The sequence below is a fragment of the Antechinus flavipes genome, chromosome 3, assembly GCF_016432865.1.
Source record: "Antechinus flavipes isolate AdamAnt ecotype Samford, QLD, Australia chromosome 3, AdamAnt_v2, whole genome shotgun sequence".
NCBI classification, from domain to species: domain Eukaryota; kingdom Metazoa; phylum Chordata; class Mammalia; order Dasyuromorphia; family Dasyuridae; genus Antechinus; species Antechinus flavipes.
Window position 1 is genome coordinate 242,610,694 of NC_067400.1, and position 15,732 is coordinate 242,626,425.

General features: G+C 36.9%; 1 protein-coding gene across 1 annotated transcript in view; it reads left to right on the top strand.

Annotated features, from left to right (window-relative positions):
- Positions 1-15,732, top strand: part of DSCAM (DS cell adhesion molecule) — an 818,605-nt gene that overhangs the window by 512,452 nt on the left and 290,421 nt on the right. The window contains exon 10 of the mRNA XM_051990574.1: positions 956-1,075. Coding sequence (XP_051846534.1) covers positions 956-1,075 — 120 coding nt within the window. The remainder of the gene's footprint in view (positions 1-955; positions 1,076-15,732) is intronic.

Here is a 15,732-nt window from a genome sequence, read left to right on the forward strand (position 1 = left end):
TATTTCATAGGTTTGTGGTAAATTTCAGCATGAAATTTTATTTAATTTTCCTTTCTTAGTTCATATTAAAGAGAACATGTAAAGGGCAGGAACTCAGTATGATTGATTTAATTCTACAACAAGGTGTTAACTCAGTGGAACCGATAAGACAATTGTTATCTAGTTTAGCATGTGAGTTCTCTAGTTCAGTATGATTGATTTCATCTTAAAACAAATAATGGTTCCCTAGTGATATAATGATTGGCGTATACTCAGTATATTGTAATGATGTAATTGTAATAGAGCATATAAACTGGGACAAACTCAGCCAGAGACTTCAAGATAGATACTGTCCTGGTGGCTCTCCTACCTCCTGCACTGAAACCAAGACCCATTGTGGAGGGTTTCCAGAAAGTTAGCAGGCTAAAGAGACAGACTGTGAAGGAGATATAAAAGACTGGCCTTTATCTCTAACTATTCTTATGGTGATTACTCTGCTAAAACAAAGGCTGGTCCCAAAACCTCCAGAAAGCTAACCAGAACATTACAGGAAAAAAAAGAATATATTCAGAAACTGCTCAAACTTTCAAGAAAAATATTTTCCTTTTTATTTCTCAATAATCTCTGAACTATTTTTCACAAAATTTATCCCTGAATATGACATTTGATCATATAAACCTGAAAGCATAATATATTCTCCAGCTGGTTTTGCCCAAATGAACCTTATGGTTCAAGAACTTGTTCTCAGAGATTGGCATTTTTCTTCAACAGCAGTTCATGGCTGTAAATATAAAAATTCACTGGTCCAGACTCACCTTTGCCCCCCTGTATTTTCTGGTACCATATATCTAATTTTTATGTTATATTTGAAGTTTTCTGTTTGTTTCAGGTTCATTGGAATTTCTGAGCTTCTTAATAATTCTCTGGTAAGATATCTTCTTCATCTAAATGTTTTATCAATGCTTTCTCTTTTCAGTTCCACCTAAATTTGTGGTTCAGCCAAGTGACCAAGATGGAATTTATGGAAAAGCTGTCATCCTTAATTGTTCAGCAGAGGGTTATCCTGTGCCCACGATAGTCTGGAAATTCTCAAAAGGTATGAACATATTGGGTTTGGAGTCTATTTGTAAACAACTACACACATATAAAGTAATCAAGAATTATCACAGATTTGGAAAATTCCCTTTCAACTAAATGAAAAATATAGTACCTCTGAAAAATTGGAAAGTGGTGGATCCAAATAACCACCATTTTTTTTTTGTTTAAATCCCTTCATGTTGATGCACTAAGTACTAGTAAACTACTTTACCAGATTTTTCTCTGATACAACTCTGATCTCAGCTTCTTTAACAGAAGACATCACATACTTATTGCCAAAAGCTATTTCTTCTCTAATTTTTAATGTCCTTTTTGTTTATTTTAATTTTGCTTTTTGGCCCCTTAATTTTAAAAAACATATTCAGTTCATTAATTTTCTCTTTGTATATTTTGTTAATGTTTATTTGTAGGGATATGATTATCCCTTCATAAATACTTTAGCAACATCCCAAAAATGTTGGTACATTGTTTCATCATTATTTTCTTTCACTTAATGGTTCTTTATATCTTTTATTATTTGAACCACTCACTAAATTTTCATTTATATCTATGTCTTATATGTGATCCATGAACAACTGATTCTTTTTTATTGCATTATGGTCTTAAATGGTGTTTTATTATTTCTGCTTTTTTATTTTTGTTTCAAATACAAGGTCCTTTTCTGTAAAAGTTCTTTGCAGCATTGAGAAATACATATACTTTGGGTGATACTATATAGAAGAATTCATATGTCTTTACCTCTAGTTTCTCCAGAAATTGTTTTTCCAGTTACAGATTTTTCTTTTATTTATCTTCCTGTTAAAATTATCCAAAATTGATAGGGGAACATTAATGTTTCATGTAACTATTGCCTTATTTTTATATCTTCATATACAGATAATGCTTCCTTTATGACTTTAAATGCTAAGATACTTGGAACATAAATGTTTATTACTGATGTTATTTTGGATTCTATGGTTCCTTTCAGCATAACAGAGCTTGCTTTTTATTTTCCTTTTCCTTTTATTATTTTAATATCTGTTTTGTTTCTTTATTAAATAACATGATTACAACTCCTGGGTTTTTTTTAATTCATTGGGTACATGGATCCCTTAATTTTATTTTTCCAATGTTTCCTGTATGTAACAGATTGTTAGGGTTTGTTTTGTTTTTTTCCTACTCTCTCACTTTCATCTTAACTAGCCAATTGGCATACAATACATTCACACAGAGAGTTTGATGTAGAAATACAACCTACTCAAACATAAAGAAAAAAGGGTGACAGAATTAAGGAGAGATGATTATAAGAAAATCGTATTGATAAAAACTAACCAAGTGGCTAGCAAAATAACCAAGGTCTTGGAGACTAATTACTGAGATCTCTAGCTGATTTTCATATGCTGTTAACCTGGGATCAATGCTCTTGAGGAAGAAAGCAGGTCCTTCCAATTCTTAAATTAATTAGTATTTCATGCTATTTCTGACTAGTTCAGGGAAAATTGTTATTTTCAAAGTTTCTAATTATTACAATGATTATGAATTTGCAGTCTAAAATAATTCTTAATAATTGTCCCCACAAAAGGGAAAGTTTTTAAAAAGAAGAAAGATTCATAATATAGAAACATCCATCAGGTATGATCTTTTCACATTGTGACTTAGAGGGAATATGTAATAGCAAATGGAGGAATATTACAAGGAAGGTAAAAAGTAATAATAAATTACATAATCAGGAATATAAGAAAATTTCTACTATGGGAAAACGTCCTATTACTAGGAAGAACCTGTATTTCTAAGAGTGAGGCAAAACAAACAAACAAAACGAACAAAAATGTCAGAGGGCAAAATATAAGGAAGTAACAGAAACTATTTAAATGTGGGAACAAAGCACAGCTTTCTTTGAAGCTTTAATTTTATGATGTATTAAAAAATTAAAGAAGAACTATGAAAAAGGACCATATATAGAAGGAAAAAAAAAAGAACTTTTTTAAAAGAAAAAAAAACAACTACTAAAACCAAAGAGATGAAGAGGAGGGTGAAATTCACTTGACTATAGGGAGGGGCAAAAAGAAGAATTAAATAACTATATAGAAAGCCAAAAAAAAAAAATCATAATTTAAGTAAAACTCAAATACTAAGGGAAAGTTTACAAATTGGAAGCCTCTTGGCAAAGCCTCTTGACTGAGAAAAGGAGATGCAGTGAGAACAAATTTGTCTAAACTAAATTAAGCAAAAATAACATGGGAAAAAGTACTTCCCTTTTTAAAGGAAGAGGAAAACAGCCTAATTAGATTGGATTGCACAATGAGATATGGCAAAAAGAAATAAATACTGATAGATTGGATAAGAAAATAAAACCCTACAATCCGTTACTGACCAAAAACACATATATGAAAAGATGCACAATAAATATAAAAGCAATTTAAAAAATAATACCAACACTATAAAAATTATTCTTAAAAATTAAGAAAGCTACCTTAAGACCTCTTGAGACTAAGAAAGTCCCTAAAACAGCCTTATAAAACACAGAAGGATATGGGAAAAGGTAATTAATGAATGCCTAAGTATTTAAAATATGAAATCCTATCAGATTGCAGTTATTCACCCAAGATATCAGTCATCATATCCAAGTCAAGGATAATTCAACATTAGAAATACAATCAATCCAATTAATTTTATTAAAAATAAACTTCCAAAAATGTAGGATTTTCTCAACAAATCAAGAAAAAAACCCCATTTATGTGGGGGAGAGATGGGAAGGAAGGAAGGAAGGAAGAAAGGAGGGAAAGGGAAAGAAAGGAGGGAGGGAAGGAAGGAAGGAAGGAAGGAAGGAAGGAAGGAAGGAAGGAAGAAAAAAGAAAAGAAAGAGGGGAGGGAGGAAAGGAGGAAAGAAAGAAGGAAGGAAGGAAGGAGGGAGGGAGGGAAGGAGGAAAGAAGGAAGGAAGGAAAGAAGGAAGAAAAAAGAAAAGAAAGAGGGGAGGGAGGAAAGGAGGAAAGAAAGAAGGAAGGAAGGAAGGAGGGAGGGAGGGAAGGAGGAAAGAAGGAAGGAAGGAGGGAGGGAAGAAGGAAAAAAGGAAGGAGGGAGGGAGGGAAGGAGGAAAGAAGGAAGGAAGGAAGGAAAGAAGAAAGGATGGAATGAAGGAAGGAAGGAAGGAAGGAGGGAAGAAAGAAGGAAGGCAGGAAGAAAGAAAGGAGGGAAGGGGAAGAAGGAGAGGGAAGGAGGGAGGGAGGGAAAGAAGGAAAAAAGGAAGGAAGGAATAAAGGAAGGAAGAAAAAAAGAAAAGAAAAGAAAAGAAAGAGGGGAGGGAAGGAGGAAAGAAAAGAAAGAAGGAAGGAAGGAAGGAAGGAGGGAGGGAAGGAGGAAAGAAGGAAGAAAGGAAGGAAGGAAGGAGGGAAGGAAAGGAGGGGAAAAAAGGAAAGAAAGAAGGAAGGAATTGATGCAGTGTTACTGGTAGTGGAGAGGTATGAAAATTGAGGTGGGGAATCCCCTCTGATCAGAACAAGTCCAATTCACAAACCAAAGAGTCTGAGTGGCAGAAAAGAGATTTATTGTTCACTAAGAAGGAGGCTCTCTTAGCAGGCAAATTCCTAATGAGGAATTTGGCAAAAGTGGATTTAACTGACCCCTCATTATATGGGCAAAATGTTGGCTTGGGGCTGGGGGTTGTCTGGGCTAATCAATAAAGGAACATCAGACAGATCTTCAATTGAATAAAATCATTTTGAAGGCTTTTCCCCAAAGTCTGGGAATTCCTTGAAGGGGATATAAGCCACCCCAAAAAAATCTATTTCAATGGAGGTGGGGGTGGGGGTGTGTGATTTGACCAAGATCTCCAATTGTATGAAGCCACTTAACTTGGGAAGGGCTTGTCTGGGAAGGTATAATTTCCCAGGGGAAAGCCTGAACCCTGAATCTCCCTTCTTTACAGATTAAAGGGGACACAGTTTTAGGGTTCCTCCTCATAATTTCCCCCTTCAAGCTGCCCCCACAGCTTTCAGAGCCTTCTCAGTTCTGCAGAGAAAAATTTTTACCCAGTTAGTAAAGATGTAAAAACTGAAAGCAGTTTGAAACCCCCTGCAAAGGGCCATTTTCATAGAGTCTATTTGCCAATCTTCCCCTGTGTGTGCCCCTTCTTTGAACAGGCTGCAGAAGAGGGGGAGGTTTAATAGCTCCTCCAGGATTTACTTGGGCACAAATTGGGCAGACTTCCCTGATTTTATAACCAGAAAAAATGTGCTTCACCAGGGATTGGAGAGCATTTCTCCCCTGGTGTGTGGCCTGATGGAGGCCAAAGATCAGTTTCCACTCACTTGCCTCTGGGATCAAGAGTTGGTCTGAGGAGGGGCAGAGCCAAGATGGCAAAGAAGGCACACTTGACTTTCTAAATTCCTCTTATTCCCCTCACAACCAACTATTAAATTCAGCCTCAAAAATAGCTCTTCACTGCTTAAATTCATGAAGATTAGAAGCACACAATTTACCAGTAGAAGATAATCTGGAAGATCGCCAGGAAAGGTTTGTTTTGAGGGGCCAGGATCAGACTAGTGCAGGCAGTGAGAAACTAGCGTCCTGAGCAGACCAGGGGCAGGGGTGATCTCTGTGGCTAGAGAAGTTATAGAGACGACTCTGCTATAGGCTAACTGCTCTGCCTTGACTACAAAGCAGTAAACTAGCAGAGAGATTAAAGCCTGAAACAGAGGGTACTCTAAAAAACACCAGAACCTAACAAGATCTGGCTATAACCACTCAAACCCGGAAGTGACTCAGGCAGATCCTTAACATAGCCCTGCAGCCACATCCTGCAGTTTCGGCTTTTGTGGGGGCAGTTACTAATTTGCAGGGCAGGGGGGCACAGCCTGAGCAGCCTCTAATCTGCATAGTGGGGGACTCAGCCTGGGGCAATAGAACTTCCCCAGCACATCTGTGGTTCCTGGGGCAGAGACCATTCACTGCTCAGCTGCTAATACCCACCGCCCCAGGGTGGGCTTTGGCTTGGGGTAGTGAAACTCACTGCTCAGTATCTAGCCCCAGGCAGTCATTATCCCACATAGCAGGGGTTTTTACAGGGCACTTTCCCAGCTTGGCCCTGCAGGCCTGAGTTACTTCCAGGTGGGGAACTCTTTCCCAGAGCTCTCCAGTACCTTGCTGCTTTTTGTAGCTGGCTGACAGGACAGCTACCCATTCATACACCTATCACTGCTCTGCAGAGGAAGCTGGTAACCTCTTGGCTCTGAAGGCAGACCTTACAGGCTTTAACAAAATGAGTAAAAAAATCAAAAGGATGATTGATAGCTTCTATACATAAAGAGATCAGCTTTTCAACCCTGAAAAGACTAATAGCAAACAGTCTCCAGAAAATTGTTGGTCCCCTATACAAAAGGCTCTCCTAGAAGAGACTATTAAAAAACTTAAAAGAGAACTAGAAGAAAAATGGGGAAAGGAAAGAGAAGCTATGCAAGAGAGCAACAACTTCCTGAAATGTGAATTGGAAAAGGTAAAATACTCCCAAGAAGTGCAGGGAAACAGAATTTGTGAATTGGAAAAAGAAAATAACTCACTAAAAAAAAAAAAAATAGTGAAATGGAAAAAAATTCCATAGAGCAAAACAACTCATTTAAAAACTCAATTGGACATATACAAAAAGAAATTTTAAAAAGCTACTGAAGAAAATAACTCACTAAAAATCAGAACTGAACAAATAGAAATGACTGAATCATTGAGACATCAAGAATCAGTCAAGTAAAACAAAAAGAAAGAAAGAAAGAAAGAAAGAAAGAAAGAAAGAAAGAAAGAAAGAAAGAAAGAAAGAAAGAAAGAAAGAAAAAAGGGGGAAAAATGTCAAATATTTACTTGGAAAAACAACAGACCTGGAAAAATGGATCTAGGAGAGATAACCTGAGGATCATTGGACTACCCAAAATTTTTGATGAAAAAAAGAGCCTAGATACTATTATACAGGAAATCATCAAAGAGAACTGCTCAGAAGTAAGAGAACCGGAAGGTAAAATAGGCATTGAAAGAATTCATCAAACACCTTCTGAAAAAGACCCTAAAATAGAGACTCTGAGGAATATTATGGCCAAACTTCAGAATTTCCGGACTAAAGAAAAAATATTACAAGCAGCCAGGAAAAAACAATTCAAATACTGAGGGCCACAATAAGGGTCACTCAAGATCTGGCTGCCTCAACATTAAAGGATCAAAGGGTCTGGAATCTGATATTCTGAAAGGCAAAAGAACTTGGAATGCAGCTAATAATAAACTACCCAGCTAAGCTGAGCATTTTTTTTTCCATGGAAGATGGACATTTAATGAAACAGAGGAATTCCATTTGTTTCTAAGGAAAAATCCAGACTTAAACAAAAAATTTGATCTCCAACAACAGGGCTCAAGAGAAGTAGAAAAAGGTAAAAGGAACTCTTAAAAACTGTATTTCTGTTGTGGATATACATAAAAACCACATGTATAATTTGATTTTGCTGATATAACATAAAAAAGGGAAGTAGAAAGGGAAAGGGGATAGTTCAGAAAAAGGGGAAAGGGGAGATAAAAAGAGGAAAACTACATCCCACGATGAGGCAAAGGAAATCTATCATAGCTAAGGGAATTTAGAGACGGGGAGGAACATTGTATGAACCCCACTCTCATCAGAGTTGGCTCAAAGAGGAAACAATTGACATATTTGTTTTACAGAGAATCTTCTCTCACCTCATTAAAAAATGTGAGAGGAAAAGGGAAAAGGAAAAAGAGTATAAGGGAAGGGTACAAGAAAGGGGAAGGGATTCAAATGAAGGAAAGAGGAGTCCTAAAGAGGGAGAGCTGCGTGACGCAAGTGGGACCAATAAGTTTAATACTAGGGAAGAACGGAAGGGGGGCAAGAAAAAGAAAAGTGTAATCTGGGGATATTAGGATGGCAGAAAATACAGAATTAGTCATTTTAACTGTAAATGTGAATAGGATGAACTTTCCTATAAAGAGGAGGTGGATAGCAGACTGGATCAAAATTCAGAACCCTACAATATGCTGTTTTTAGGAAACACATTTAAAACAGGAAGATATATACAGAGTAAAGGTAAAAGGTTGGGGCAGCTTCTATTATGCTTCAGGCGAAGTCAAAAAAGCAGCGGTAGCCATCCTTATCTCAGATCAAGCAAAAGCAAAAATTGATCTAATTAAAAGAGACAAGGAAAGAAACTATATCTTGCTAAAGGGTACTGTAGACAATGAAGCAACATCAATATTAAACATACATGCACCAAGTGGTATAGCATCTAACTTCCTAAAGGAGAAGTTAGGAGAGTTGCGAGTAGAAATAGACAGCAAAACTATAATAGCGGGAGATCTCAATCTTGCACTCTCAGATTTAGATAAATTAAATCACAAAACAAATAAGAAAGAAATTAAAAAAGTAAATAGAATATTAGAAAAATTAGGTATGATAGATCTCTGGAGAAAACTGAATGGTGACAGAAAGGAGTATACTTTCTTCTCAGCAGTACATGGAACCTACACAAAAATTGACCATATATTAGGACATAAAGACCTCAAAATTAAATTCAGGAAGGCAGAAATAGTAAATGCTTTCTTTTCAGATCATGATGCAATAAAAACTACATTCAACAAAAAGTTAGGTGAAAATGGACTAAAAAGTAATTGGAAACTAAATAATCTCATCTTAAAGAATGATTAGGTGAAACAGCAAATTATAGACACAATTAATAATTTCACTCAAGATAATCATACCAAAATTTGTGGGATGCAGCCAAAGCGGTAATAAGGGGAAATTTTATATCCTTAGAGGCTTACTTGAATAAATTAGAGAAAGAGAAGATCAACGAATTGGGCTTGCAACTTGAAAAGCTTGAAAAAGACCAAATTAAAAACCCCCAATCAATTACTGAACTTGAAATTTTAAAACTAAAAAGAGAAATCAATAATATTGAAAGTAAAAGAAAAACTATTGTTTTTTTATAATAAATAAATATTTTTATAATTTATATATAATAAATAAATATAAATAAATAATAAATAAAACTAAGAGTTGGTTTTATGAAAAAAACCAATAAAATTGATAAACTGTTGGCAAATCTGATTAGAAAAAGGAGAGAGGAAAATAAAATTAGTATACTTAAAAATGAAAAATAAAAATGAAAAAAAATTTCCACCAATGAAGAGGAAAATAAAGAAATAATAAGGGGTTACTTTGCCCAGCTTTATGCCAATAAATTTGATAACCTAAGAGAAATGGATGACTACCTCCAAAAATATAGGCTTCTCAGATTAACAGAGGAGGAAGTAAATTGCTTAAATAATCCCATTTCAGAAAAAGAAATAGAACAAGCTATTAATCAATTCCCTAAAAAAAATCCCCAGGACCAGATGGATTTACATGTGAATTCTACCAAACATTCAAAGAACAATTAGCCCCAGTGCTTTATAAACTATTTGAAAAAATAGGGAATTCCTTTTATGACACAGACATGGTACTGATACCTAAACCAGGTAGGTTGAAAACAGAGAAAATTATAGACCAATCTCCCTAAAATATTGATGCTAAAATCTTAAATAAGATATTAGCAAAAAGACTACAGAAAATCATCCCCAGGATAATACACCACAATCAAGTAGGGTTTATATCAGGAATGCAGGGTTAGTTCAATATTAGGTTCAATTCTATCAGTATAATTGGCCATATTAATAACCAAATGAACAAAAACCATATGATCATCTCAATAGATGCAGAAAAAGCATTTGATAAAATCCAACATACATTCCTATTAAAAACACTTGAGAGTATAGGAATAAATGGACTTTTCCTTAAAATAATCAGTAGCATCTATTTAATACCATCAGTAAGCATCATATGTAATGGGGACAAATTGGACCATTCCCAATAAGATCAGGAGTAAAACAAGGTTGCCCACTATCACCATTACTATTTAATATTGTATTAGAAATGCTGGTTTTGGCAATAAGAGTTGAGAAAGAGATTAAAGGAATAACAATAGGCAATGAAGAAACCAAATTATCACTCTTTGCTGATGATATTATGGCATACTTAGAGAACCCCAGAGATTCTACTAAAAAGTTATTAGAAACAATCCACACCTTTAGCAAAGTTGCAGGATACAAAATAAGTCCACAAAAATCATCAGCATTCTTATATATCACTAACAAAACCCAACAGTTAGAGTTACAAAGAGAAATTCCATTTAAAGTAACTACTGATTGTATAAAATATTTAGGAATCTATCTGTCAAGGGAAAATCGGAAACTTTATGAGCAAAACTACAAAACATTTTCCACACAGATTAAGTCTGATCTAACCAACTTGAAAAATATTAAGTGCTCTTGGATTGGGCGAGCAAATATAATAAAGATGACAATATTACCCAAACTAATCTATTTATTTAGTGCTATATCAGACTCCCAAAAAACTATTTTAATGACCTAGAAAAAATAACAACAAAGTTCATATGGAAAAACCAAAGGTCAAGAATTTCAAGGGAATTAATGAAAAAAAAAATCAAATGAAGGTAGCCTGACTGTACCAGATCTAAAATTATATCATAAAGCAGCAGTTACCAAAATCATCTGGTATTGGCTAAGAAATAGACCATTTGATCAATGGAATAGGTTAGGTTCAAAGGACAAAACAACCAATAACTTTAATAATCTAATGTTTGACAAACCCAAAGACTCCAGTTTTGGGGATAAGAATGCATTATTTGACAAAAATTGCTGCGAAAATTGGAAATTAGTATGGCAGAAACTAGGCATTGATCCACACTTAACACCGTATACCAAGATAAGGTCAAAATGGATTCATGAACTAGGCATAAAGAATGAGATTATAAACAAATTGGAAGAGCATAGGATAGTTTACCTGTCAGACCTGTGGAAAAGGAAGGAATTTATGACCAAAGAAGAACTAGAGATCACTATTGACTACAAAATAGAAAATTCTGATTATATCAAATTGAAAAGTTTTTGTACAAACAAAACTAATGCAAACAAGATTAGAAGGGAAACAATAAACTGGGAAAACATTTTTACTGTCAAAGGTTCTGATAAAGGCCTCATTTCCAAAATATATAGAGAATTGACTCTGATTTATAAGAAATCAAGCCATTCTCCAACTGATAAATGGTCAAAGGATATAAACAGACAATTCTCAGACAAAGAAATTGAAACTATTTCTAGCCATATGAAAATATGCTCCAAGTCATTATTAATCAGAGAAATGCAAATTAAGACAACTCTGAGATACCACTACACACCTGTCAGATTGGCTAGAATGACAGGGAAAGATAATGCGGAATGTTGGAGGGGATGTGGGAAAACAGAGACACTGATACATTGTTGGTGGAATTGTGAATACATCCAGCCATTCTGGAGAGCAATTTGGAACTATGCTCAAAAAGTTATCAAACTGTGCATACCCTTTGATCCAGCAGTGTTTCTATTGGGCTTATTCCCCAAAGAGATTCTAAAGAAGGGAAAGGGACCTGTATGTGCCAAAATGTTTGTGGCAGCCCTGTTTGTAGTGGCTAGAAACTGGAAACTGAATGGATGCCCATCAATTAGAGCATGGCTGAGTAAACTGTGGTATATGAATGTTATGGAATATTATTGTTTGTAAGAAATGACCAGCAGGATGAATACAGAGAAGATTGGTGAGACTTACATGAACTGATGCTAAGTGAAATGAGCAAAACCAGATCATTATATACCTCCAAAAACGATACTGTATGAGGATGTATTCTGATGGAAGTGGATTTCTTCGACAAAGAGATCTAACTCAGTTTCAATTGATCAAGGATGGACAGAAGCAGCTACACCCAAAGAAAGAATATTGGGAAATGAATATAAACTGCTTGCATTTTTGTCTTTCTTCCCAGGTTATTTTTACCATCTGAATCCAATTCTCCCTGTGCAACAAGAGAACTATTTAGTTCTGTACACATATATTGTATCTAGATTACACTGTGACATATTTAACTTGTATAGGACTGCTTGCCATCTCGGGGAGGGGTGAAGGGAGGGAGGAGAAAAGTCAGAACAGAAGTGAGTGCAAGGGATAATGTTGTAAAAAAAATTACCCAGGCATGGGCTCTGTCAATAAAAAGCTATAATAAAAAATAAAAAAAAAGAAGAGAAAAAAAAGAGTTGGTCTGAAGACATATAAAACTAGTCAGAAGGAGAAAGGATGAACCCCCTTTCTTCTGCAAGGGTTTGTTTTTCCCTGTGAACTATAGGAAAGGGTATAAGTATCAGGGAACTGAGGGATTAAAGGTATTATGGTCAGGGTAAACAGCACCTTTAGCAGCTGAATTTGCAAACCTGTTTCCCTTGGCCTGAAGTGAATTTCCCTTTGAGGTCCTTTACAAAATATGACTAAAACCTCCCTGGGTTTGTGGACAGCTTGTAATAGCTGTAGACTTTCTCCTGCATGTTTAATGGGAGAAATTTTTGTTGTCAAACAACCCCTCTCTTTCCATATAGCCCCATAAACATGCAAAATATGAAAAACATATTTGGAGTCAGTATAGATGTTCACTCTCATTCCCTTTCCCCAGTTTCAAAGCTTTGGTTAGGACAATGAATTCAGCCTTCTGGGCAAAAATCCCAGTAGAGCATGGCTTAGCTTCTAGGATGTTATTGAGAGTCACTGCAGAATAACCTGTCATTCTTTCCCCATTTTCAAGAAAGCTATGATGTCTCCCCACTGGGTGGTGTCAGGGAGCAGGGCAGCAGGGTTAAGAGTGTGACACACTCAGAGTGTGTCTTCAGGTCAGGTAGGAGAGCCTGATATCTATTAAGCCTTCCATCAGCAAGCCACTGATGCCTTTTGGCTTCTAAAATGCTCTGAATTCAGGGGGTTAAAACTTCTAACGGCTGTCCCAAAGTTTTGAGGCCTCTTCAATTAAAAGAGCTGTGGCAGCCATCAGTCTTGAGGCAAGAAGACCATCTTAAGGAGATGACCGGTCAAGACTGCAGATCAAGATAAGAATGCAGTTAAGCCACTCCAAAAGTTCAATCCTGGCTAAGGTTGGAGCAGAGAAATCATCTGGAAGTCTGAGAAGAGAAAATAGAGTTCCCAATTTCACCATTAAATCATGACCCAATAAGGGAGCAGGATAGGAGGAAATAATACCAAACAAGCATTTAAATGACAGGTCACCAAGCTGTCAAGGCAGAGGAGAGGATTCAAGGCACCTCTTAAATTTCCCTGCAATCCCCACACTATGGGTGGAGGACAGATAAAACTAGAGTGCCAGAGGGAAAATGAAGAAGAAACCCCTCCCCTAGCAAAAATGGTCTTACTAGCCACCAGGTGTTGGGCTGTCATGGTGGAGTAAGCGGGGAGCTTGAGCAAGCCCCAAACTTCTGCTGGAGGGCAGAACATTTGGGAGGCAGCTCAGCTCCTGTAGGCAGTCTCTCCTCCAGTGCTCCTCCTGCTTGAACTCTGGGGAGTCTCCTTGGACAGTTTCCATGATACCTAAAGCATGGACCTTTGTGGTTCCCAGAAATGTCAGTAGCCAAGAGTGGGGACTTTTCTCCAAATCTCTCTTTAATTCTGTGACTTCTCTCCTCAGCTGCAGATTGATCCCTGTCATTGAAGACTCCAACAGCTATTTCTAAGGGAGAAATTTGAGGGAACAAATCTGGCTTCTGCAGCTTCCTCTGTATATCTGGGGCAGATTGTTCAATATTAATATCTCCCCTAGGACAGATCAAGGAGGGCATTGGCTTTGGATCCCTCAAAAAGCTGGGTAGAGTCCTCAGAGTAATGGTCAGTTTTTTTTTTTTTTTCAGTCTGGGAGAGATTTGACATTGAAAGAGGTACCTCTGCTCTGAGTGTCTCTCCCTGAGAGTCTGCTGCTTCTCCCAGGTGGCAGAAGTTAGAATCAGTATATTGAGGAGGAGAAAAAAGGCTGGGAGTCTCAAGATCTGGTTGAGGTGAGAGAGAGATGGAGTTAAAGAGATATTGCCAGACATAAAGCCCTGTTCTGGAAGAGATTCAGAACCTCCTGATAGCACTGCAGAGGGGTGCAGAGGAGTGCTCCCTTATCCCTAGAGGAGCTGAAAGGAAGGAGATTGATTTTCTTCTAGCAAATTTAAGCAGCATCCTGCAATGCTGTTTTGATTTAAGCTTTCCAGTTTTGAGATCTTTCAAGCTGTATTTGTCTCTATTTTTAAGAGACTTCCTAAGAAAGGATTCTTAGAAACAGAGATGTTTTGTCTCATTTTGCCACAAGCCTTACTTTCCCCAATTCTATAGTTCTTCATCCTTCTCTAGATATCTCTAGAGATGGAGAAATGACAAAATGCTCCCTGATTAAGGGATACTGATAAGGGGACTTTTGTCAGAGAATGCAGGAATTCCCATCCAGGCATCCCTGAGACAATTCTCCTGGGCATGGAGCCCCAACAATTCAAATTTTCCTGGGAATTTGGATTGTTTTGGCTATCAAATAAAACAAAAAGAAAAGGATTTACCTCATCTAGATTTCCGGGAATTCCTGGTCAGGAACCAAATATAATGTGGTGCTAGTGGTAGTGGAGAGGTGTGAGAAATGAGGTGGAGAATCCTCTTTGGTAGGCTCAGGTCCAATGCAAAAGAATTCAAAAACCTGAAAAGTCTGTATGGCAAAAGAGAAGTTTATTGTTCACTAAGAAGGAGGCTTTCTTAGCAGGCAAAATCTTAATGAGGAATTTGGCAAAAGTGTGTTTAACAGACCTCTGGTAATATGGGCAAAATGTTGGCCTGGGGCTGGGAGTTGTCTATAATCAATATAGGACATCAGACAGATATCTCCAATTGAATAAAATCATTCTGAAGGCTTTTCCCCAGAGTCTAGGAATTCCCTAAAGGGGATACAAGGCCACCCCAAAAGAACTCAGTTTCATTGTGTTTGTGGGGGGGAGGGGTGGTATTTGCCCAAGATCTCCAATAGAATGAAGCCACTTCATTTGAGAAGGGCTTGTCTGGGAAGGTATGCTTTCCCAAGGGAAAGCCTGAGATCCTGAATGTCCCTTCTTTTAAAGATGAAAGGGGACACAGTTTCAGGATTCACTCCCATCAGAAGGAAGGAAGGAAAGAAGGAAAAAATGGAGGAAAGATGGGAGGAAAGAAGGGAGGGAAGAAGGAAAGAAGGGAAGGAAGGAGGGAGGGAAGAAGAAAGAAAAAGAAAGCAACAAAGAATTGAAACTATTTCTAGCCATATGAAAAGATGCTCCAAGTCATTATTAATCAGAGAAATGCAAATTAAGACAACTCTGAGATAACACTACATACCTGTCAGACTGGCTAGAATGACAGGGAAAGATAATGAGGAATATTGGAGCGGATGTGGAAAACAGGGACACTAATACATTGTTGGTGGAATTGTGAATATATCCAGCCATTCTGGAGAGCAATTTGGAACTATGCTCAAAAAGTTATCAATCTGTGCATACCCTTTGACCCAGCAGTGTTACTACTGGGCTTATATCCCAAATAGATACTAAAGAAGGGAAAGCGATCTGTATATGCACAAATGTTTGTGGCAGTCCTCTTTGTAATAGCCAGAAACTGGAAACTGAGTAGATGCCCATCAATTGGAGAATGGCTGAATAAATTGTGATATATGAATATTATGGAATATTCTTCGGTAAGAAATGACCAACAGGAT